The sequence below is a fragment of the Triplophysa rosa genome, linkage group LG2 (genome assembly GCF_024868665.1).
Source record: "Triplophysa rosa linkage group LG2, Trosa_1v2, whole genome shotgun sequence".
Lineage (NCBI taxonomy): Eukaryota > Metazoa > Chordata > Actinopteri > Cypriniformes > Nemacheilidae > Triplophysa > Triplophysa rosa.
The window spans coordinates 29,149,421-29,172,497 of record NC_079891.1 but is presented as its reverse complement, the minus strand read 5'-3'; the positions used below and the strand labels follow the sequence as shown (position 1 = coordinate 29,172,497).

At 38.9% G+C, this 23,077-nt stretch overlaps 1 protein-coding gene across 2 annotated transcripts in view; it reads left to right on the top strand.

Annotated features, from left to right (window-relative positions):
* The window catches only part of sgsm1a (small G protein signaling modulator 1a), a 32,062-nt gene that overhangs the window by 5,799 nt on the left and 3,186 nt on the right, over window positions 1-23,077 (top strand). Inside the window, exons 3-22 of one of the 2 annotated variants that reach the window (XM_057325783.1) lie at window positions 3,040-3,115; window positions 10,364-10,526; window positions 11,145-11,297; window positions 11,403-11,470; window positions 11,748-11,893; window positions 13,980-14,117; window positions 14,560-14,684; window positions 15,019-15,086; window positions 16,244-16,407; window positions 17,324-17,453; window positions 18,138-18,264; window positions 18,390-18,454; window positions 18,577-18,722; window positions 19,324-19,452; window positions 19,684-19,866; window positions 20,394-20,465; window positions 20,703-21,554; window positions 21,645-21,769; window positions 21,858-21,940; window positions 22,066-22,175. In XM_057325783.1, the coding sequence (XP_057181766.1) occupies window positions 3,040-3,115; window positions 10,364-10,526; window positions 11,145-11,297; window positions 11,403-11,470; window positions 11,748-11,893; window positions 13,980-14,117; window positions 14,560-14,684; window positions 15,019-15,086; window positions 16,244-16,407; window positions 17,324-17,453; window positions 18,138-18,264; window positions 18,390-18,454; window positions 18,577-18,722; window positions 19,324-19,452; window positions 19,684-19,866; window positions 20,394-20,465; window positions 20,703-21,554; window positions 21,645-21,769; window positions 21,858-21,940; window positions 22,066-22,175 (3,123 nt within the window). The remainder of the gene's footprint in view (window positions 1-3,039; window positions 3,116-10,363; window positions 10,527-11,144; window positions 11,298-11,402; window positions 11,471-11,747; window positions 11,894-13,979; window positions 14,118-14,559; window positions 14,685-15,018; window positions 15,087-16,243; window positions 16,408-17,323; window positions 17,454-18,137; window positions 18,265-18,389; window positions 18,455-18,576; window positions 18,723-19,323; window positions 19,453-19,683; window positions 19,867-20,393; window positions 20,466-20,702; window positions 21,555-21,644; window positions 21,770-21,857; window positions 21,941-22,065; window positions 22,176-23,077) is intronic. The other variant, XR_008962084.1, reaches the window with a different exon arrangement.

The window sequence follows — 23,077 nt, the reverse complement described above, 5'->3', positions numbered from 1 at the left end:
CATCAATGATGTTTAATTCAGCCGTGGTAATGCTCCCATATTGATGACTGAATGTTATTGCACTGATTTGTACTTGTCATCTGTCACTGGTTAACTAGTCGATGTTATCACTGTTAAAGAAATGGACAGTTGTGTACAGAGAGCAAGACATCTCATTATCAGTGTTGATTCAGCCCTAGAGGAAAAGCTTTCATGAGCTTACAACTTCATGAAAGATCTATTCCAGGGTTTTTCAGAGAGGCTGTCTGGCGTGCTGTCATGTAGCTAAACTCTTCAGGGCTGTTTTTTTGAATGGTGCTTGCCAGTGTAAAACTCTTTCACAATGATTTTAGGTGTTAAACATTACAGAACATTATAAAGGTAGTATTAGGCTGTCATGTTACGGCTGTCATGTTTGGCTATTGTGGGTGTCCCATTGGAGACAGCCAAATCAGGCAATCGGAGTTGTAAATATCAAACATAAGAGATTTACGAATTGGGATCAGGGAGGCTCCGACGCAAATTTTTCATTAGAAGCACAGGATGAATGCACGCGCACAGTTGCCCAAACTGTAAATAGTTTGAATTGAGAGTTCAAAATTAAGATTTAGATTCAGAAAAGTGGGTTTTAGGAAATGGGTTTAAACAATTGCATTTGTTAGTATTACACCATTGTTGTTTGCAGAAACCAGAAAAAAGGTTTACAATTGTGCAAGATATGTATGGAGCATGTGCATAACTGTGAGAAATTTTGTGGAAATCTGTGGAGTCTGGATATCTGTTTGGCCGGTTTACACAAATCAAATTTAGAAAACTTTATAATTCGGAAAAAAACATGTCTGTTTATCTAGATAAAAGGCCTTTGTTTTGTGGCAATGCTCATTAGTCTTCGACTCTGATCCTTATCTCTGTGAATCATCCTGTTTGTTCAGTTGAACATAATCTTTCTAGGTCTCTGTGAAGGAGATTTGTTTGCAAACCAATCCTTCATTCTCTCTCCCTGGAGGTATAAAGGTGTGATTCCATAGCATGGAGGAGTTAGGTTTACCTCAAGTGTTATTTTTGGCATTAAGGTGAATCCTTTGTGGTGTTCAAGCTCTTGAGGTTGGATTTATTATTGAATTGATATACTGTATATAGAATTGATGTGTGGTGCTATAATAGTAATAAAAAATCTATATATAGATACTACTGTAAGCAGATTAGTCTTAGTTTTTATGTGGGATAAAAAAATAATAATCTCTTTGAAGCCTTTTATCAGAATCTCCATTTCCCAAAAAATAATGTTGGAAATAACAAGGGGCAAATTTTAATGATGGACAGACATATCAAGGTCAAAATCTGGGTAAGACTCTCATTCAATGAAATAAGAGTAAATGTGTAACATATCTCATGTGTGAGACCATTACAGCCACGTAGACACTGTGGATCAATGGTTCTCGACCAAATAATAGATTGCAGGTTTGTTTTGATTTTGGAGTACATTGATTTAAAAATCAATGTACTTAAAAAATTAAAAGGCTATTATTTATTCTTATTTTGTTGTCAAAGCCTGTACTTTAAATCAAACATTTGACACAGATCCATCTAAACTACACCAAGGACATTGAACAATAAACAGCTTTGGTACTATGTTGATTCACCAAAATCTGCTGGAAAAGCTGTTGAGAAGCATTGCTTCAAATCATCCTTCAATTTTATGTGCAATGTACCCACTGAGGAAACACACGACCAGGAAATCACCACCAGCCACTTCCTTAAACCAATTAACCAGCTATTTTCTCTCAGCCAGACCCTTCCATACTGAAAACAGAGAGCGAGGGATGAAATTTTCCCACCGGTTAATCGACGTGTAAAAACACCGGTTGTACCGGTGACACCGGGGGTGAGGGGTTGGCTGTGGGGTGGTCGAAGATGCGGCCGTGCGCATGACGCATTTTGCTTTCAGTTTTAAAATAGCGGCAATTCGGGAACGGCAATTGCTTGAATTAATGGTGGGTTCAATATCTTTCTTAATAACAACACACAAAACTAAAAAAAGTTCAATGACATTTGCTTATTAAACACAGACCTTACCAAACGAATAATCACAGCATACATAAAGCAAAAAATGAATAAGAAACTAAAATAAATTTTATGTTAGATAAGTTGCCTGTATAACAAAACGAGTAATCACGGCACACATTGTGCAACAAATAAATAAATAAGAAACGAATAAGAAAGGAATACGAAATTAAAAATGTTTATGTTAAATAAATAAATAAGAAACAAATAAGAAAGGAATACTAAACGAAAAACATTTATGTTAAATAAATGGCAAAGCACCTGCTTTTGAAAATTAGAACAAAAAAAGCCAGAAAAGCCTCCGCCATCGTCTCGTCAGTCAGCACTTCGCTCTCCTCAGGTGATGAATAAAATCTAACTTGTTCCGTTTACGCTGAATGCAGCAGCTGCGTTCAGATGCGCCGTCTGGTCTTTGACTAAACTAAGTGATTTATTACTATAAAAATAAAAAATGTCGGTGGTAGTCGGTGCCGTGGTGGACATGTAGGCGGGTGGACACCGTGTACCGACAATCGCAACAAGCCTACAGAGAGCCCATGATCCTTGAGAAAGGTCCTCATGCATTTGTGTGCGTAGGTCACTTTCACCTATGAACAAGCATCCAAAATCTCACCCAATCATCTGTAGAAAGTGTGCTATTTTGTATGCATTTGTATTGCGTTTGCCATCCACAGTAACGACCTGGAAACTCTTGAAAAATCACACATGCCACCTCTTAATTTCTTTTTCATTTCCTCTTTAGAGTCTAGGGAGGTGAGTCATCCATCTAGTATAGTCTGCATTCTTCCCACTCACCACGTATTGCTGTTTGCTTATAGTTTTTTTCTCTAGTGACTTTTGGCTTTAAGAAGTGTACTTGTATGATTCATGACCCCCAGCATTTGTCTGATGCCCCACTAAATTAACACAGAACATGCACAAAAACATCTTTGCACAAAAACCACACCGTTTGTATTCCTCATTCTTCATTAGCTTTTGTCTCTGTCTCCTCCACAGGTTAAGCAGATCGTGGAGGAAGCAGTCACAAGGAAGTTTGTGCATGAAGACAGCAGCCGTATTGTCTCATTCTGTGGTAAGTCAAGCGTTGGACCATTGTCTGAAATGTGTTAGTGGTGTAGAACGGCCCTGGATTTTGGTGTTCAAGGGCAGGGAAACCCAAAGTAAAATGGCTCATATTTGTGGGCCATTTTTTTACAAAACATTCAAACAAAGCATAAACTATGCAAAGAGTTGGATGTTCAAAGAATGTTCATATGCTTAAAAGGGTTCTTATTTTGCTCATTTAGGTGTGTGTAGTCCAACAAGTGAATGTGTAATCGATCCTGCTGTACAGCAGTTGCAGCCATTGTTGGCTCAAAATCTGATTACCATCCACATAATAACATTCTCTCGGCTCCACACGTGCAAACACAGAAGCGCATTCACCACCGCTGTGCAAATACACATCAGTGTACCATGACATGATGTTTAATGATCGGCTGAAAATATAAACGGAATAAATGAGTTGGTATTAATAACGCCAGGTCACATTCACCCTGTTTAATACAATCTTTCTAATCCCGTCTGGCATTATTCACATGTACTGGAACAAATTCTAAACAGCTTTAATAACTCAAGGTTGCTGGCAGTCTTACCATCTGCCTAGAAATGTAATCAGCACAACTCTGTGAGGGGTCAAACGCTTGCAGGTTTGCAAGTCGAGTGTTAATTTTCCTCTCTGCATCCCAGCAATTATTCTTTTCTGAGTCTCTCATCGGGCTTGCAACAACAAAACCCTGTAAAAAGCAAAATAAGCTACTTTCTTTAGATGTGAATAACAATTAACAATCATGTAAAAAATGTGGCAGCCAGCCATGGGATTCGGTAGGTGATTATAAGTCATGTGTGACAAAATCCCTTTAAGAAGGGTCATCCCACTTGGTGGTCATATTTGCAATGTCTTCAGGCAGATATTTCATACAATTCCAAGACTCGTCTACTTGAGTAGAAGCCTGAAATCTTTCAAATCACTTGCTAAGGTCACAATAAAACAACATATTTATGACCAGCTAAACCTTGCATCAACTGTACAATAAATTTTGTTTCTTAAGCTCAAATAGCTGGAGCCTCTCAATATTTCTTGGAAGTTACTAGTAACGCATGGAGCTTCGGCTAAACAGACCAATTTAGGTAAACTTTGAACACATTTAATACATTTAACACATTTTAATGCATTTGATATCAACGTCATCAACACCAAGCCTTCGACAACTCTTTCAAACTTTATTAAAAACGTGTTCCCTGTTAATTACTTGGTTAATAAATCTCTATCCACGTTTTTAGAAGTTTGTGTCTATGTTGCATTATTTGTGAGATTTATATGCGCGATGACATCTAAAGTCCCTGCCAAAGGAAGTAGTCGCTTTTAGCAACTTGTTAGTAAAAAAAGGTTTAAAAAATCCCAAACTGGTCATAACTGGTCTGTTTTATGTCATAGATTAAAATGTGAAAATATGTAGAGGTTTTGTTAGCTACAGACCTTATTTCAGGCCATTTACCAAAAACCCATTCAAAAAACCTATAGACTTTGGGCCGATGGAACCGAAAGTCTTGAAATGCTAACTCGCTTCTGGGGTTTGCATACAAAAATACGTCATCATACCTCATTAGAGAAATATATAAATAAGTTCTCATTGTTTCTCTTAACTAAGAAATTAAATCTTCAGAGCTTACATAAAATAAATAGAGGTAACCTCTGCGCAATAAAACATTCTTCCTGGGGGCGCTCTTGAACAGAATCAGAGCAAAAACTGGGATACAGAGAGATGATGAACCCCTAATCATATTTCCAAAATGAATAAATTACAGTAATATTGTTGTAATACTGGTACTTTACTCAGTGGCTCTGAGAGGTAATGGAGAATAACCAGAATTTATTGGCTGCCCATAGGGGAGTAATTAGCTATCTGGATTACAGCGATGTTTACACACTGCCAATGGAAAGTCAACACCGACATTTTTCACTACAGCAGATTTGCCTGATACGCTTAATAGCCCTGCACGCTTCTCTGGGCCTGCCATCTCTTAATTCCGTCTACCTGTGGCTTTGATGTCATGTTGTTTGTCTTTCAGCGCTTTTACCCCATTACATAGCACTGTCCTGAGTAAAATGCAGTGTAAATTGGTCACTGGAGAGGCTTGTATCCATCCACTTTGCTCTCTGTTCTCACTGTGGCAGTGTGATTATCAGCCAGTAATGCAGGCAGTATGATTACATTTTTAATGAGCGATTGACATCAGGGTTGGGGGTGGCTCCCTGCTCCCTATGCCATTTCCTGTGACAGCTTGAATCTTTGGGCTTTCATGTTGTTATGAATCTTGCTTCGGAATATAATTTACTATCTATCTTTTTTCTTCTGTCTCACTCGTTTTCTTTCATGCAAATGTTTTCTGTTGTTTTTTTAATATTGCTATAAGATTGCTTTCATTTATCTTGCATACCGATGCGTCACATTGCCTTTTCATCGATGTCTCTTGCACTCAAAAGTATTGAATAAGAAATGAGTTGGAATAAAAGCGATTATACAGTATTTAGGCTTACGCAGCATCACGATCATCACGAATCTCGAGCAGGGTTTAGTCACAAGTCATTCTGCAGAAGCGAATAACAAAACTACAAAACAAAATGATAAAGGAAACTAGCTTGAGAGAAAAAGTTTACACAAAAGAAAGACATCTGTCATCATAGTGACCCTGATGTCTTTTAGATCTGTATGACAAAGAACAAGATGTGAGAACAGAATGTCAAGGTTAGACCTTTAATACTGACAGTGACGGTAAATAGTTATTGTGGCTTTCAAGATTCAGAAAGGACGAGGAAACACTTTTAAAGTATTGCAAATAATGTAGTACTAGTGTGTGTGTGTGTGTGTGTGTGTGTGTGTGTGTGTGTGTGTGTGTGTGTGTGTGTGTGTGTGTGTGTGTGTGTGTGTGTGTGTGTGTGTGTGTGCTATATTCCTGCTATACAAGACTCCTGACATTAGGTTTGAGATTGAAAGTGATAGTTTACCCAAAAATGAAAATCCTGTCCTCATTTACTCGCCCTCTTGTCATTTCAAACATTTATGACTTTGTTTCTTATGCAGAACACAAAAGAAGATATTTTGAAGAAAGTTGGTAACCGAACAGCACTGGCCCCCATTCGCTTCTATTGAATGGACACAAAAACAATGCAAGTGAATGGGGGCCAGTTAAAGGAGTAGTTCACTTGAAAATTTGGCCCCATTGGCTTTCCATAGTAGGAATAAAAATTACTAGGGAAAGTGAATGGGGGTGAATTTTGAAGTGAACGACTCCTTTAACAACATTCATCAAAATATCTTCTTTTGTGTTCTGCAAAAGAAAGTCATACAGGTTTGAAATGACATGAGGGTGAGTAAATAATTCCAGAATTTGTATTTTTGGGTGAGCTATCACTTTAATGCTTTGACATGTATCACTTCTAATTTAACAGTCTGACTACGATCTTTTGGCCCCGTCTATATTTTATCTCCATTAGAAAAGCTATTGCACATTTTATGGTAATTCTGCTATTTTTCATGGAAAATATTTAATACAGTTTAGTGATTTGGTCATTTTCTGTACTTTCTGTATTAATAAGTACTTTATATACTGCTTTGCCACAATGCAAAATTGTGAGAAGTACTATAAAAAAATAAATCTAATTGAATAGAGTAAGTGCCATGTTAGATTTCTAAAGCCATATAGCTTTGTGAAAAGACAAAAAAACCAAGACCAAAAGTTGTTTGATTTGTGTATTTTATTTTAATATTAAACGGTCAACAATGTCAAACCTGATGCAAGAACAAGTCATATTATCTGTTTTCATGTAATTTCAGGATGTTTTTAGTCCCTTTTGAATTCTTGACAGTTTGACATTTCTTGGAGAAGAAAGGCACATTCATTCTGCAAACCTTTGTCACATAAGGAAACCCATTAGGCTTGGCAAATGAATAGAATAGAATAGAATAGAATGAGCTTTATTGGCCAAGTATGTTTCCACATACGAGGAATTTGTTATAGTGACAGAAGCTCCACAGTGCAACAGAAAGACAGCAACAGGACAGAACACGGATGAAAAAAAAAACAATAATAATATACAATAATATAGAAATAGGCAATGTACAAAACAGCAAAAACACAATATACAATATAGACAATTATGTATGTACAGGTCTGATATGTGCAAATTTGGTGAACAAATAATGTAATATAGAGTTGTGTGTTCCGCGTTTAATGTCAAGTGTTCATAAGATGGATTGCCTGAGGGAAGAAACTGTTCCTGTGTCTGGTCGTTCTGGTGCTCAGTGCTCTGTTACCAGACGGTAACAGTTCAAAAAGGGAGTGTGCTGGGTGTGAGGGGTCCAGAGTGATTTTACCAGCCCTTTTGCTCATTCTGGATGAGTACAGTTCTTGGAGAGTGGGGATGGTAGTACCAATGATACGCTCAGCAGTCCGGACTACCCTCCATAGTCTTCTGAGATCAGATTTGGTAGCTGAGCTGAACCAGACAGTTATAGAAGTGCAGAGGATGGATTCGATGATGGCAGAGTAGAACTGTTTCAGCAACTCCTGTGGCAGGTTGAACTTCCTCAGCTGGCGAAGGAAGTACAGCCTCTGCTGGGCCTTTTTAACAATAGAGTGAATGTGAGTGTCCCACTTCAGACCTGAGAAATTGTGGTGCCCAGGAATCTGAATGACTCCACTGCAGTCACAGTGCTGTTCATGATGGTGAGTTTGGGGAGAACAGGGGGCTTTCTCCTGAAGTCCACGATCATCTCCACAGTTTTAAGTGTGTTAAGCTCCAGGTTGTTAAGACTGCACCAGACAGCCAGCTCCTTGACCACCTGTCTGTAAGCAGACTCGTCACCGTCCTGAATGAGGCCGATCAGTGTGGTGTCGTCTGCAAACTTCAGGAGCTTGACAGAGGGGTCTTTAGATGTGCAATCATTCGTGTAAAGGGAGAAGAGCAGTGGGGAGAGAACACAGCCCTGAGGAGCTCCAGTGCTGATGGTGCAGGTGTTGGATTTTAATTTACCAAGCTTTACGAACTGCTGCCTGTCTGTCAAGAAGCTGTTGATCCACTGACAGACAGAGGTGGGGACGGAGAGCTGTGCCAGTTTATTCTGAAGGGTGTCCGTGATGATGGTGTTAAAAGAGGAGCTGAAGTCCACAAACAGGATCCTCGCATAGGTCCCTGGTCTGTCCAGATGCTGAAGGATGAAGTGCAGTCCCATGTTGACAGCATCATCCACAGACCTGTTTTCTCTGTAGGCAAACTGCAGGGGGTCCAGTATGGGACCAGTGATGTCCTTCAGATAGGCCAAAACCAGTCTTTCAAATGATTTCATGGCCACAGACGTTAGAGCCACAGGTCTGTAGTCATTAAGTCCAGTAATTTTGGGTTTCTTTGGGACTGGGATGATGGTGGAGCGTTTGAAGCATGAGGGGACTTCGCACAGCTCCAGTGATCTGTTGAAGATCTGTGTGAAAATGGGGGCCAGCTGGTCAGCACATATTTTTAGGCAGGCGGGTGACACACCGTCTGGGCCTGGTGCTTTCCTTCTTTTGTTCTTTCTGAAGACCTGGCGCACATCTTCTTCAGTGATCTGAATTGTAGGTGTGGGAGAGAGGGGGGTTGCTGAAGGTGTGAATGGTTGTGTGGAGAGGTGTTCAGGGCGGGTGTGGGGTGTTTTTTCAAACCGGCAATAAAACTTGTTCAAGTCGTCAGCTAGTTGTTGGTTCTCCAAAGTGCTGGGAGATGGTGTCTTGTAACTGGTGATATCTTTCAGGCCTTTCCACACTGAAGCAGGATCACTGGAAGAGAATTTGTTCCTTAAGTTGTCAGAATAATTCCTCTTTGCCCCTCTGATCTCCTTTTCCAGTGTGAATGATAGCAGAACTTTCATTTCCCAACCCCTTTAAACTAAAATAGCCTTCCTCATTAGCTGTTTTGTTCATGAGAGTGATAATTGATAAGACCTTTGAACTTGTTTGGTGGTCTATGCTTCCTCTGCATTCATTTCACTGCTCTCTCTCATTTTATTTGTGTTTCCCCTTCTGCATGAATCCATTTAATGTGGTCAAAGAGAAGCATCAGATTAAAGCACCTGCTGTGTTTGTATGAATGTGCATCTCTTTCGAATGTGCATCTGTGCAAAATGTGTTTAAAATAAACTAGGCTGTTGGATTTGCAAACTAATGCATTACGTAACAGAATATAAATATTTGAAAGTTAAAATGGTAATTTGAAGTTATCTAAAATGCATTATTGAAGCATGCAAAACTCTGTACAAAGTGTCATTTTGTCAGTCCCCTAATAAATGTGTGCTCTCGAGAGGTCCTCCAAGAACGGGGTTGGGAACCGCTGCACTAGTTAACCAACCTGCCCATCCTCAGTATCTCACACGCTTCAGCTTGCCATGTTACAGACTTACACGGAGACAGAAGAAGCGATAAAGAATTGACAGTCTGCTGCTAGAAGAGAAGGAGACTGAAAATGAGATTATAACCAGATCAGAACAGAGCCGAAGGAGCGAAGACAGTCACACAGGGACTGATGAGAAAACATTGACATTCACAGAGAGCGGCAATAAAAGGAAAAAATGTCACCGTAACGAAAGGGAAGAGGAAAGTGGCAAAAATGTAGGCGTGAAAGTGACATTGGATGGATGAGATGGCAAAGACAGGATGAGACCAGAGGCTGATGTGGCCCTGCCCAGCTTTCAGTGAGCACAAGTACTCCATCAGTGAGGGTTTCCATGGCTACGCAGGCTTCCCCCCGACCCATTCCGAACAGATTCACAAGATTAGTCCTGAGAGAGCCTCTCAATATCAGGTCTGCAGCCACTGCCACGTATAACAGTGTCTTTGTTTTTCTCCTTTTTTCTCCTATTTGTGAACCATCACATCCCAATGTACTATTAAGCAAATGTGTTTGTTGAACACTTAATTATGGCCAATCTTGTTACATAAAACTAGTACTTTATTTACTTATTTGGTAGCTGTGTATCAAATGGGTAAATGCACTGTGAGCTGCTTATTATTGATAAGTAATATCCATAATTCATTGTCTCAGAATGACTGTACATTATCCATTATATAGATTGTGAAAACACTCAGATATACTTGAATATGTCATTTTTGTAAGAAAACAGAGTAGTTACTTTGTACTATTTTGCAATCCGTGTTGTTCAGATACTCCAAAGCCTTTTAAATGGCTCACAGGAAATTGTTCATTTTTGTGCTGTTGTCCATTTTCCCTGTGCGTGAATGTGTTCAGCTGCCGTTGAAGCATGCATTCTTCATGGTCTGAAGCGGAGAGCTGCTGGTTTCCTACGAAGCAACAAGATAGCGGCGCTCTTCACCAAAGTGGCCAAGAGTTTCCCTCCAGCTGAGGAGCTATGCAAAAAAGCCCACGAGCTGGAGCTGGTCTTTGAGAGCAAGTGAGACTGATCTAAGAGACAGACATACATTCACACTTGCAGTACAGTATCAAACAAATTAAACTTAAAGCATCAGACTTAAAGGGATAGTCATCATTTACTCACCCTCTTGTCATTTCAAACCTGTATGACTTTCTTTCTTCCGCAGAACACAAAAGAAGATATTTTGAAAATTGTTGTTAACTGGACCCCATTCACTTGCATTGGTTTTGCGTCCATACAGTAGAAGTGAACAGCTGTGCTGTTCGGTTACCAACTTTGTTCAAAATATCTTCTTTTGCGCTCTGCAGAAGAAAGTAAGTCATAAACCAAAATACTCAACCTATATTAGTGTTGTGTACACCATAAATGAGATGTAGCATAGATCAGCTAGGATTTATTCACAGTGGTACCTAACGGGCAAACATTTATAATCAAAGAATTAGTTTAGCCAAAAATGAAAATTCTCATTTACTTCTGACATTTGCTGATAAAAAATAATGCAAGTTTGAAACGGCATGAGGGTGGAAATTGGGCTATATCTTTTTGCTGAATTAACGCTACATTGCAATTGTGTTTATTGTGTTTATTCAGGCACAATTAAAACCCTTGTTTTGTCCTCTGCTCTTTACTATTAAGACGAAGCCAGTCTTTGTCATACAGCGAGAGCACTCGTAAGATGCCCAAGGTCCCAAACTTTACTCCTCAGGCTGCCAGACACGTGTGGATCCACACCGCACTCATCGAAAAGGTGCTGGACAAGATTGTGCTGTACCTGGTGGAAAACAGCAGGTGAGAGAGTTGGGATAGTGATATAAAGAGAAAACAAGTCTGTGTAGTTTTTAGGCACAACCAACATAGATTAGGTTTCTCAAGCTACTGTCCATGTTGTTTCAGCAAGTTTTACGAGAAAGAAGCCATCCTAATGGACCCTGTGGATGGCCCGATCCTCGCCTCTTTGTTAGGTACACATGAGTTCTTTATCATCATCATTGTCATTCTTAAGTGGACAGTGCACCCAAAAGTGAACATTCTAATGTCATTTACCCAACCATAAATGCCATTTCAAATCTTTTATGTTCAGTGGAAGAAATACAGTCATGCAGATTTAGATAGGCGGTAAGTAAATGATGACAGAATTTTCCATTTTGGGTGAATGATCCATTTAAAGCCACAGGTTGTTGGGTGTCATTTTTGTATTGATTGAGTTTTGTACTCTCCTCCACCTTCTGTCTTCATTAGTGGGTCCTTGTGCTTTGGAGTACACTAAAATGAAGACGGCAGATCATTTCTGGACGGATCCGTCAGCCGATGAGTTGGTGCAAAGGCATCGTATTCACAGTGGCCACTGCAGACAAGACTCTCCTATTAAGAGACCCGCCCTTTGTGTGAGTGACATGTGATTATACAATTATGCTGAGCAAACCCTGAATGGCAGTATTTAAGAGGATGTGTGCCATTTTTCCTTTATTAAAATACGTTCTCCCATCCTAGTTTATAGTAATCTCTGTGACTCCACTCCAATGTTTTTTTTTATTTATTGTTTTTTTTTTTTTTAAGTAAAATGATTTTTCCTTGTGATTTTTTTGGTGCTGCTAATGTATAAAAGTTATTTACTTCACCTATTAAGATGTTGTAAAGATTGTTTGTTTTAAGCAGGCATATGCAAAAAACAACAATTTAGAAGGACACATTTAAAAAAATGAACCCTTCTGTGGTGTTCAGGCCTGTGGTAACTCATTTTCAATGTTTACTAAAACAGTTCATATTAATATTTCTTCGAAATGAACATGTTTTTTTCAACCCACATAACAGATTTGTCTTTTTTGGTACTTTTTTTTTTTTACATAAAATGAATAAAAACAATTCTCAAATGTGATTTAACAGAGGTAGATGACAAATAGCCATGTCTTTGTTGCGTGTAATTGGGACAAAGAAAAGGTAAACATGCCACATATTTTATATACTGTACTGTAACTTATGACTTGTTAAATCAATTTTTAGGTACATTTTATGTTGGTCCACTAGACCCGTGAACATTGGCTGGGTCATAAACACATGAACACCACAAGGGAGTTAAAGAGACTTCCCAATTGAACAAGAAGAATACAAATTCATGCCATTCTAGATTTGCCATTTGGTTCAAGCCATTTAGAATTCATTTAGATGTTTTTAAACCGTGCCTGAAGAAAATGTCAGGGGTCAAGAACAGCTTCAATTCTGAACACAGTCAATTGCATGTCAGATTGAATTTGCAATATGCAGTGACAACCAATAGGGCTCGTTTTTCAATATTCTGCTCTCTTATTGTCAACCTTTACTAGATTAGTCATTTAGCTGACATATTAAACTAAGGTCAACTAAAATTAAATGACACCGCTTAATAAAGGGTCGTTTAAATATCAAGACTCGTTTCTATGCACGGTTAGCCAAAAAAAGAGTATATCCATGAAGCAACGACACAATTTGTTGCGTCTCAAAAAATCTTGCCTGCCTCCAGGCATTTTAAGAGTGTGAGAGTCCTGCTGTGGTCAGTGTATTAGAGTACAGCTAGTGTATCTGAGGAGAAACTGAACCTCTACTCAGAGACACGCTTCACATCATTACCCAGCTCCATTACCACACACAGCCGTCAGAATCCTGACTGATCACCCTCTCTGGCCATCTCCAACACCCCCACACAACAGCAGGGAACACGGTGCTTGTTTTGTCACGCAAACAGATAGATCTGAGTAGGCTCGGGGCTCGTTTTCTGGTGCTTTTTCATAAAGAATATTAACGTTGAGCTGTAACCGCGAGGTTCCTGAGTGCCTTTTTGATACATGATGGTGGAGACATTGAACTAAGCACAATAAACTTGTAATGATTCATCTCGGGGTGATGCACTTCTCCCTTTATTAAACCTATAGCATATGTGACCAATTTATGACTGAAACTATGATAAATATGTCCGATAACACTTTGTAAGGGAATGTTTTATCTATTATATAAATAGTGAACATTGTCATCAGTCTGTAAAGGTCCAGTGTATGAAATTTAGCGGCATCTAGCGGTGAGGTTGCGAATTGCAACCAACGGCTCACTCAACCCCTCAATTTCGAAGCACCACGGTGGCTGACACAGGACTAAGATGTCGTCACGTTTTTGCTTCTTTGCCGAAGGAGATAACGTATTTACGAAACGCGCACTTGTAAAGCAGTTTGTCCATTTAGGGCTACTGTAGAAACAACATGGCGAATACCACGCAAGGGGACCCACGGTGTACGTAGATAGAAATAGCTCATTCTAAGATAATAAAAACATAACGCTTCATTATGTAAGGTCTTTATACACATAGTTATGTATATTATATTGCATTTCTGTCAATGAATAGATCATCCAAAAAATTACACACAGCACCTTTTAATGTGATGTTTTGGTTATAGTATTGTACTGTAGTATTATAGTACTGTATTTGTATATGTGTGCATTCAGATTCAGAAGAGACACTCCAGTAGCAGTATGGATGAAAGACCCTCTCCTTCACCCTCTGCGCGGGACTACGTGGAGTCTCTTCATCAGAATTCCAGAGCGACCCTCCTGTTCGGCAAAAATAACGTGCTGGTGCAGCCGGTAAATAAAAGCAACTGTATTATGTGACCTTATCCCTTTAACTAGAAGCCAATTATTGTTTGATCTTAATGTAAATTTTGTAAAAAAGAAATTAAAAAAGCAACCAAGTAATCACCAAAAGTCAAATTTAACCTCATTTTTTAAAATTACAATCTAATGTACAAATGACTGCATATCAATAATGATTATTTTAATGCTTTTGCGATGTTGAAATCATAACAGAATAAATTATTGTCATTACACATTTTATTATAGGCCAAACTTTTAATTTCTTGCAATTATGTCACAGGGTCCATGCTCTTTCTCGGCACAAGGGGGGTCAAATGTTAAATGTCCCTCATTAAGAAAGAAAGCAAAAATTAATGTAACACATTAATTCAGTTGTTGAAATCACATTTTTTAATTGAGGTTGTTATTTTTTGTTAATGTTGTCTACTGTTAGAGGGACGATATGGAAGCAATCCCAGGATACCTCTCTTTGCACCAGACGGCTGACAGCATGACTCTGAAATGGACGCCAAATCAGCTAATGAACGGCTCCATGGGGGATCTCGACTACGAGAGGAGGTTGGACTCAAAGCATGTTTTTAATTACTAAGATAGAATAAATTATTATGGAAGGTTGGAAAGTTGGTTTGGTGCCCCTGCCATGTGGCACTATTGAAACACGCAGCTACATGTGTTGTAATAGTTTGCAAGTTCACACTTTTTGTTCTAGGATGTTTCATGCTTTCCACAAAGGAATTTCATTGTACTAATAACAAAGTTTTAATCTTTAAAGGAAAGTGTTAATTTAAGAGTCCAAACAATGTTTTTTTGCGTGAGGCCCAATGCATAAAGGTTTATTACTCATACGGTTCTTTTAGTTACATGACTAAGAATTTAACCTGGTTACCCGCAGTGTGTACTGGGACTACGCCATGACTATCTGCCTGGAGGAGATTGTGTACTTGCACTGTCATCAGCAGGGTGAGTTACACTCACAAGTAAACCTTGAAAGACGATATAACAAAACGACACAACATTTGGTATTTTTATTAATGTAAGTGATAGTTAGAAATTCTACAGCATTTAGAGACCCTACCGTGTTGCAAAAGATAAACAGCTAAAGCTGAATCTGTATCAAGTGTCCTTTGTTAAACCCCTTGTGTGTACTCAAATTTGCTCAGCCATTTTCCTCTAATGTACTTCATATTCATCCAATCAGAAGATCAGCAGACCGAAGAGAAGGCACAGAAATAATGAGTAACTTAATTACTTGTGAAGCGAGATGAGAATTTAAAGTGGATCTGTATCAGATTAAAATGAGTTAATAATTGGAAATTAAAGTCTTTTGGTACACTGGGTCATGACTTTTTATATTGGAAGGTTATTTTGTAATAAAGCAGCATTTACAATGTAGGTATACGTCACACATTTTAATTCGTTGTATATCACAGTATGTAATATGCAGGGGCGTAGCCAGAACTTTTTTTTAGAGGTGGCCAGGTAAGACCCAGTGATTTTATTAGGGTGAAAAAAAATCCTTACAGACAGAAATTCTTTAACTTCTACTGTAATTTACACCAATTCTTCATTACACATTGTTTGCTGGTCAAAAACATACACAAAGAACGTAAAGTAAACTATTTATTTGCAATGCTTTCATGTGCTAACATTATTTTAAAAAGAATTTGCTAGCTATCATTTGCAGTAAGTTAGCATTTTTATAGAAAATAAACATTGTAGTACCCCAACTTAAACTTTCGCGAAAAGGTAATTAATGAATGAAATCCAGTTAAACAAGACTGATTTTACTGACCTGATCCTTCTGCTCGCGATGAACTTCCATGGTACACAGCTACAGTACCTGTCACGAAGCGATTAGCAGCTGTTCAGCTATAGCGCTATACCGCGTATGACATCATATTAACGCTAGAGTAATGTTTTCGCGTTACTTTGAGTGCATACGCTAAATGATCTGCGCAGCACTCCATAAACTCCGACACACATCTTAAAACTGCTTCGCACAACAGAGGTGACCAGATAGGTGGCCATCCATCATTCAGGGGTAGCCGTGGCCACCCATGGCCACCATGTAGCTACGCCCCTGGTAATATGTTTACTTTATATGTATTCCTCTGCAGTGGACTGCGGTGGAACAGCGGTTCTGGTTAGTAAAGATGGGATCCAAAGACCCCCACTTCGTTTTCCTCGCGGTGGTCACCTCCTTCAGTTTCTCTCCTGTCTGGAAAATGGTCTGCTGCCTCACGGCCAGTTGGACCCTCCGCTTTGGTCCCAGAGAGGGAAGGTTAGCAATGACATTTAATATACTGTATCCAATATACACAGGCTCACTTCTGACTTCAAAATAAGAGGGACGTTTCGAAATAATGGTTTGTAGAACAGGCAGCAGACTACCAAAATTTGTTGTATTTTTTTGGGACAAACAATACAGTACTACTGCTTCAACATTGCAACCGAGCATTCAAAATCAGCGCTTTACTAAGGCCAAAAGTAAACTCAGCTGCTGTTGAATATTTGCTTGATTGTCATTTGATAAATTACTGCTGTCATGCTCACTAGAAACTGCACACAAACATCTTAGCAGTTTTTTTTTTTCTGAAATACCACATGCAGAATTGATGTAACTGTGAATTCATTATCCTTGTTAGTATTTCATCTTACTAAGACAAGTCTCTTTGATTTTGAACACAAAGAAAACGGATTGTTTTGGTTTCTGTAGATGATTAGAAAATTCTTACCGTATAATTTTACGATTAATTACATGTATAAATTTTGCAATCCATTACAATCTCTTGCTGCCTTGTCATTTTTATTTCATGTTTGTTTATATTTATTACTGCTACTTTAATTCATTCGGTGTAAGGCTGTCAAACGATTAATCGCATGCAAAATAAAAGTTTGTTTACATAATATACTGTATGTCTGTGTGTATTGTGCATATTAACTTTAAACGCATACAAGTATAAATACATACACAAATATATTTAGGAAATTATTTCATATTTACCAATAATTTTAATTATATGTAAATGTTTATTAATTTTTCTATTTTCTATTTTTCTTAAATATATGCATGGATGTGTATGTTTTTATTAATACAAAATGAATATGCACAGTACACAGACATATATTATGTAAACACAAATGCGATTAATCGTTTGACAGCCCTGTAATGGATTGATGTTCTCGTCTTGTTCCAGGGCAAAGTATTTCCTAAACTAAAGAAGAGATGTACACAGGGATCTTCAGACTCGGTCTCAGACAAAGAAGAGGAAGAGGCAACCGATTACGTCTTCCGCATTGTGTTCCCAAACAGCAAATCAGAATTCGGTGAGACAACTACAACATCATATCTTTTTCATCATGATACAAATATTATCAACAACTTGAAAAACTGGATGATTAAGGCCGTTCCACGTCCTTGCTATTTTTGTTTATCCATTTACTGTGTGTGTATGTACCAACATAAACATCCCATTGCTGTCAAGATGTGGTTTTATAGAGATATTCTGACTGATTCATTACAGTGACTGTTACCCAGTCCTCCCAGCTCTCCCTGGGTACTGCCCTCCTGACTCACTCTGTCTCTCTGAACTCAAGGGGGCGGTGGCCTCCTAAATGCCAGACACTGGTGATGCCAAAGCGCTACTGCAGCTGCCCGGGAGAGTCTGCATCCTCCCCAAAGTCCAGCTGTAATTCTCCCCGTCATCTCTCATTCACGTGCTCGTATATCTGTCTGTCGCGTCATCTCCAAGCTTGTTTATTGCTTCTTCATCTGCGAGCAATCGCTTTGACTATCGCTTTGGTATTTCAATTAGCTCTGTCAAAGGATTAATTGCGATTAATCGCATTTAAACGCAATACGTTTATTCTGAATGCGATTAATCATGATTAATCGTTTGATTTTACAAGTTGGGTTTGATCATGAGTTCTGCTCTTCTGCTTGTGGCTACATATGCTCCTTTTTGTAAGCAAATGTTCAGTACATAATTGATGTCTATTTATTTGTGGCAGTGGCACCAGAGTTGATGGATCAGGGAGCAAACATGTGGCATCCCACGCCAAGGAAATCATCCTGTTCTTCTTGCTCACGGAGTAGTTTCTCTGATGGAGGACCACCCAATGGCTGCAATCATGAGAGGTATCATGTCCAACCAACAACAGTAGTCATTAAAACCCAAGATAGTGTTTTTTTATGATAGATGACAGAAAAACTAGATTCTGTAAAATATTGAAATTTATGGAAAACCATTATCTCATCTGCAGGGCCCCTCTGAAGTTGCTATGCGACAATATGAAGTCCCAAATCATCTCCAGGGCATTCTATGGATGTTTGTATTTGCTTTGTATTTATATCTTACACCAAATATTGAATTTATTTCTACAAAATATGACCTTTACAAAGCCAAGTGTGTCTCTCCATCAATCACACTCATAATTTTGTCACTGTCAGGGCTGGCGTACTGTCGTCACCTGTCCACGGTACGCACTCACCTGTCTGGCCTTGTCAATCACGCTATCGTGGAGCCAGATGTGCCCACCGATGGTTACAAAGGACTCACGACGGAAGTGTGGATGAAGTTTCTTCAGGACTGCAGTGTAAGCACACACACACACAAGCTTGTTCTCCAGCAACACAGACACATTTAAATGAGCGGCTGTGCCAGACACTCATTCATATTCATTTGTCCCTAATCAGTTATCATGGTAGCATCGCATAAACAATATGTTTGGGTGACTAATGCTCAGAGACTCTGTTCCGGAGCAGTGACTTGAATGAAACGCTTGCAGAGCATTTGTGAAAACCAGTATAAAATCACTAGAAAATTAGCTGCTATTCCTCCTACCTGTACTGACAAACAGTCAATCTATCGAGTTCACAACTCTATGTTGGGTGAATAATATAATAAAAGGTTAAAAATGTATTCGTGTCTAGAGATCTAGAGTCTAGATTGTACTGTAGGACCCAATTTATGATATTTTAAAGAACATTGGTAACCAAACAACATTGGCCCCAATTGACTTCCATTGTATGGGCACAAAACCATGGAGATATTTCTCAAAATGTCTTCTTTTGTTTTCCACAACCATACAGAATTTGAGGCTGAATAAATAATGACGAAATGTATTTTTAGGTGAACCCCTTTAACATGGCCGAACCCCTCGTTGTAATGGTACATTTGTGCTGTATGATTTGCAGACCTGTGAGGAAAAGGAGCTTCTGCGGCTTGTTTATTTTGGTGGAGTTGAACCGTCTTTGCGTAAGGAAGTCTGGCCTTTCCTGCTGGGTCATTACCAATTTGGGATGTCTGAGGCAGAGAGAAACGAGGTTTGCCTTTATTAGTTCTCTTCAAAACACTGTGTAAGATTTCCAATGATTGCTGAGGATTAGTGGAATACGGCAAATACTGTCAGCTTGACTTACATCTTAAATCAATGGTTAAGGTTAATTGGATTTCAGATGGCCTGAGAAGCAAAGCCCTTTTGCTATTGTTTTCAAATGGCTTTCATTTTTAAGATAACCTTATCTTTGTGTTGGCTGAAACTCTGACCTTCACAGGTGGATGAGCAGATGCGAGCGTGCTATGAGCAGACCATGAGCGAGTGGCTGGGCTGTGAGGCCATTGTTAAGCAGAGAGAGAAAGAACAGCACGCCGTGGCTTTAGCCAAGTGTTCTTCTGGTGCAAGTATGGACGGCAGCACACACAGAATATTGCACAGAGCCTCCACTCTCAGTAATGAGGTGAGGGAGAAACTTTAAAAGAACCGAATGTATTATTGTTGTCTGAATATATATATACGGTATATTTTTTTTATAGATGGGTGTCTATATAATATATATTCATTTTTGTTTCATTCTGTGAACTACTAACACTATTTCTCCCAAATCAAAATATTGTTTCTATTTGCACTTAATCGCAGAAAATAAAAACGGGAGAAGCTACAGATATATAAATAACAGAAAAGGTGCTCTGTGTTTTTTCAGACCTCAAAACTGCAAAGAAAACAAGTTCATATTCACTTTTAAAAAATACAACAGTAATATGTATATATAAAATTGTCTGATAACCTTGATTTTGATCACAGTTTTCATGTGTCTTGTCATGATGTCGTGGTGTCTTTCACATTGCTGTTGGATGACTTTGTCACTCCTGAGGTTTGATTGACACTGGACTGGAATGATTCAATAAAAAATTTGGAATGGACTCTTTAATTTTTTCCACGGTTGTATGCTGCATTAACAAATGCTATGTTGTGTGTGTGTTTAAGTCTTCACAGAGCTGTACTTCAGGCCGACAAGGAGATTCCAGGTTGCAGAGTGACTCCAGCAGCAGCACACAGGTAAACCTGAGACCAACCAGTAATGTCACAAACTAATGAATATTTGTGTTTTAGCAAGTTAGCATTTCTAAAAACATTTTTCTCTAATAACATTTCTCTCCGTTAATTCCATTAAATATTAAATGCGATACAAACCCCTCCTTCACCCGTCACCCTCACATTCTTTCCTGGTAGTTCTTCACTTCCCAAAACCCCTTTCCTTGGAGTAGTCTTCTTCCCTTTGGCTTGTTCTTTCAGGTCTTCGAGTCCGTCGAAGAGGTGGACCAGATCGAAACAGAGCCCAAGAGCGATGCTGTCAAACAGGTCCCCAAAATCTCAAACGGAACATCCCAGAACGGCACGAGTTCTCCAGACTCCGGTCACCCCTCTTCCAGAAACTTCTCCGTTACATCTGGCCAGTCAGATTCTATAAGCACAGAGGACAGCGGGTTACACGAGCCGAACCTTAAAGCGCCACAGCTGCCCGCACACAGCCCAACAAAGCCCAATCAAAATGCAGATCAAAGTGACTTGACCAAAATGGAAATGGGTGCTTTAGATGGGGAAATGCAGACACGGCGAACTGAGCAAGATGTTTTAAAAGCAACGCAGACAAAGATGGATGAAAATCAGGTGGAAATGAACTCTGAGATCAGTGTTACAGAGTCACAAAGGGCATTAAAATCAACTGCTGCTGAACAAACACACGAGAAGGTTGTTCAAAAGAAGACCGCAAACAAAGACAGGACCGCACCTGTGGTGGAAGAGACTGTCGTCCCATTGGTGCAGGAGGCTTTCAGCAGGAGAGAGATGAGTGAAGTCCAAGCCCCAGACGAATCGGACGAGTCTCCCTCTGCCATCGAAATGGAGGACATTCCTACAGCTATTGTTTGCATGGCCTGGAAATCTCCGTCCAAGACAAGTGTGCAGACAATTGTGCCCTTACTGCAGCTCGGGCTGGAGGAGAAGACCAGCTCTGAAGAACCGGTTTCTGTCCCGTCTGAAGAGCCGGGGATGGAGAATATCTGCCCTCAGCTTGATTCACTCACAGTGAACGCGGAGAAGAACGAAGTTACCTCTCCAGTTTCCTCAGTAGGGACCACATATTCTGTAAGCACGTCTCAAAGATTTTGATGTGAAAATAGTAGTCATGTTCATACGACACTTGTTGTGTAAATCTGTTTGTCTATGTAATTGCAGCAAGAGCTTTTGGACATGTACACTCTGAACCTGCATCGCATCGATAAAGATGTTCAGCGCTGTGACCGAAATTACTGGTACTTCACACCTGCTAACCTGGAGAAACTGCGCAATATTATGTGCAGGTAACACAGATTCTCCCTTTTCTATTGGTCGGTTGTAGAAGTGATGGAAATCATATGTTCTGATGTAATAATCATATTCTTTCCACAGTTATGTTTGGCAACACCTTGAAATCGGATATGTCCAGGGCATGTGTGACCTACTAGCTCCTTTGCTTGTTATTCTAGATGATGGTGAGTTTGTTGTTGTGAAAGATACATGTGTGTGTCTTTGAGTTCATGCCACTGTTTTAACAAACTGAGCAAGTCCCAAGGTATGTTTTGCAGTTTCAATTCAGTTTCTTTTTATCCATTTTCAGAGGCAATGGCTTTTAGTTGTTTTACTGAACTAATGAAAAGAATGAATCAAAACTTTCCCCATGGAGGTGCCATGGATACCCATTTTGCCAACATGAGATCCCTCATACAGGTCAAACATCTACTTTGCGAATGTTACACCCTAGGAAGATATATTTTCCTGTATATTAACTGTTAATATCTTAAATAGGGATGTAGCGATTCACCGTGAGCCGGTTGAAAATCGGTTATAATGAGTGACGATTCAAATCGGTTGAGGTGTGAACTGAATCGCAATACATTTTTTGAACAGCAGGGGCAGCTATCTTCACTGCAAATCTAAACGTGGACATGCTGATATTTCTTAAATGCAAAAAAATCCAAGAAAAGCTCAGACAGTATTAGTTTGTTTATATTAAAGAGACTTTTTCTATTATTAATTTGTTATAAAATTGCAGTTTAGTTTTGTTATTTGAAATAAAACATTATTTTATTATACAAAGAAATGTGAAGCATTTAAGAAATAATGCAAGGGAAGTTGTTCATTTCTAATTTGTTTCAACTCATTTTGTAAAAATAAATCGTGAGTAAATCGTGACTAAATCGCATCGTGAGATCAGAATCGTGACTCGCATTGTGAGCTGAGTGAATCGTTACATCCCTAATCTTAAATAATTAAATATACACTAAATGAATACAGAAATACATTCTTGATATAGTAAATTTTACGTAAGGAATTGCCACTTTCCATATATTGAAATATATAAGCTCTTTATTTCAATATATTGTTGCTGTCCTTCTGAAAACTTGTATGTCCAAATAGGCTGTTTTTCAGGAAATGGACAAAACACTGTACTCTTTAAATGATTACATACTGTGTTGTCGAAGTTGACAAGCACTTTTTAATACATTTTATTGGTGAGATATTTGCAAAACCCTGTGACAAACAAAGGGTGACTAATAATATTGATCATTGGCCAAAAAATAAAAATCACAAAATATGGAGATACAACGTTTCAGAAGGACAGCAGCGAT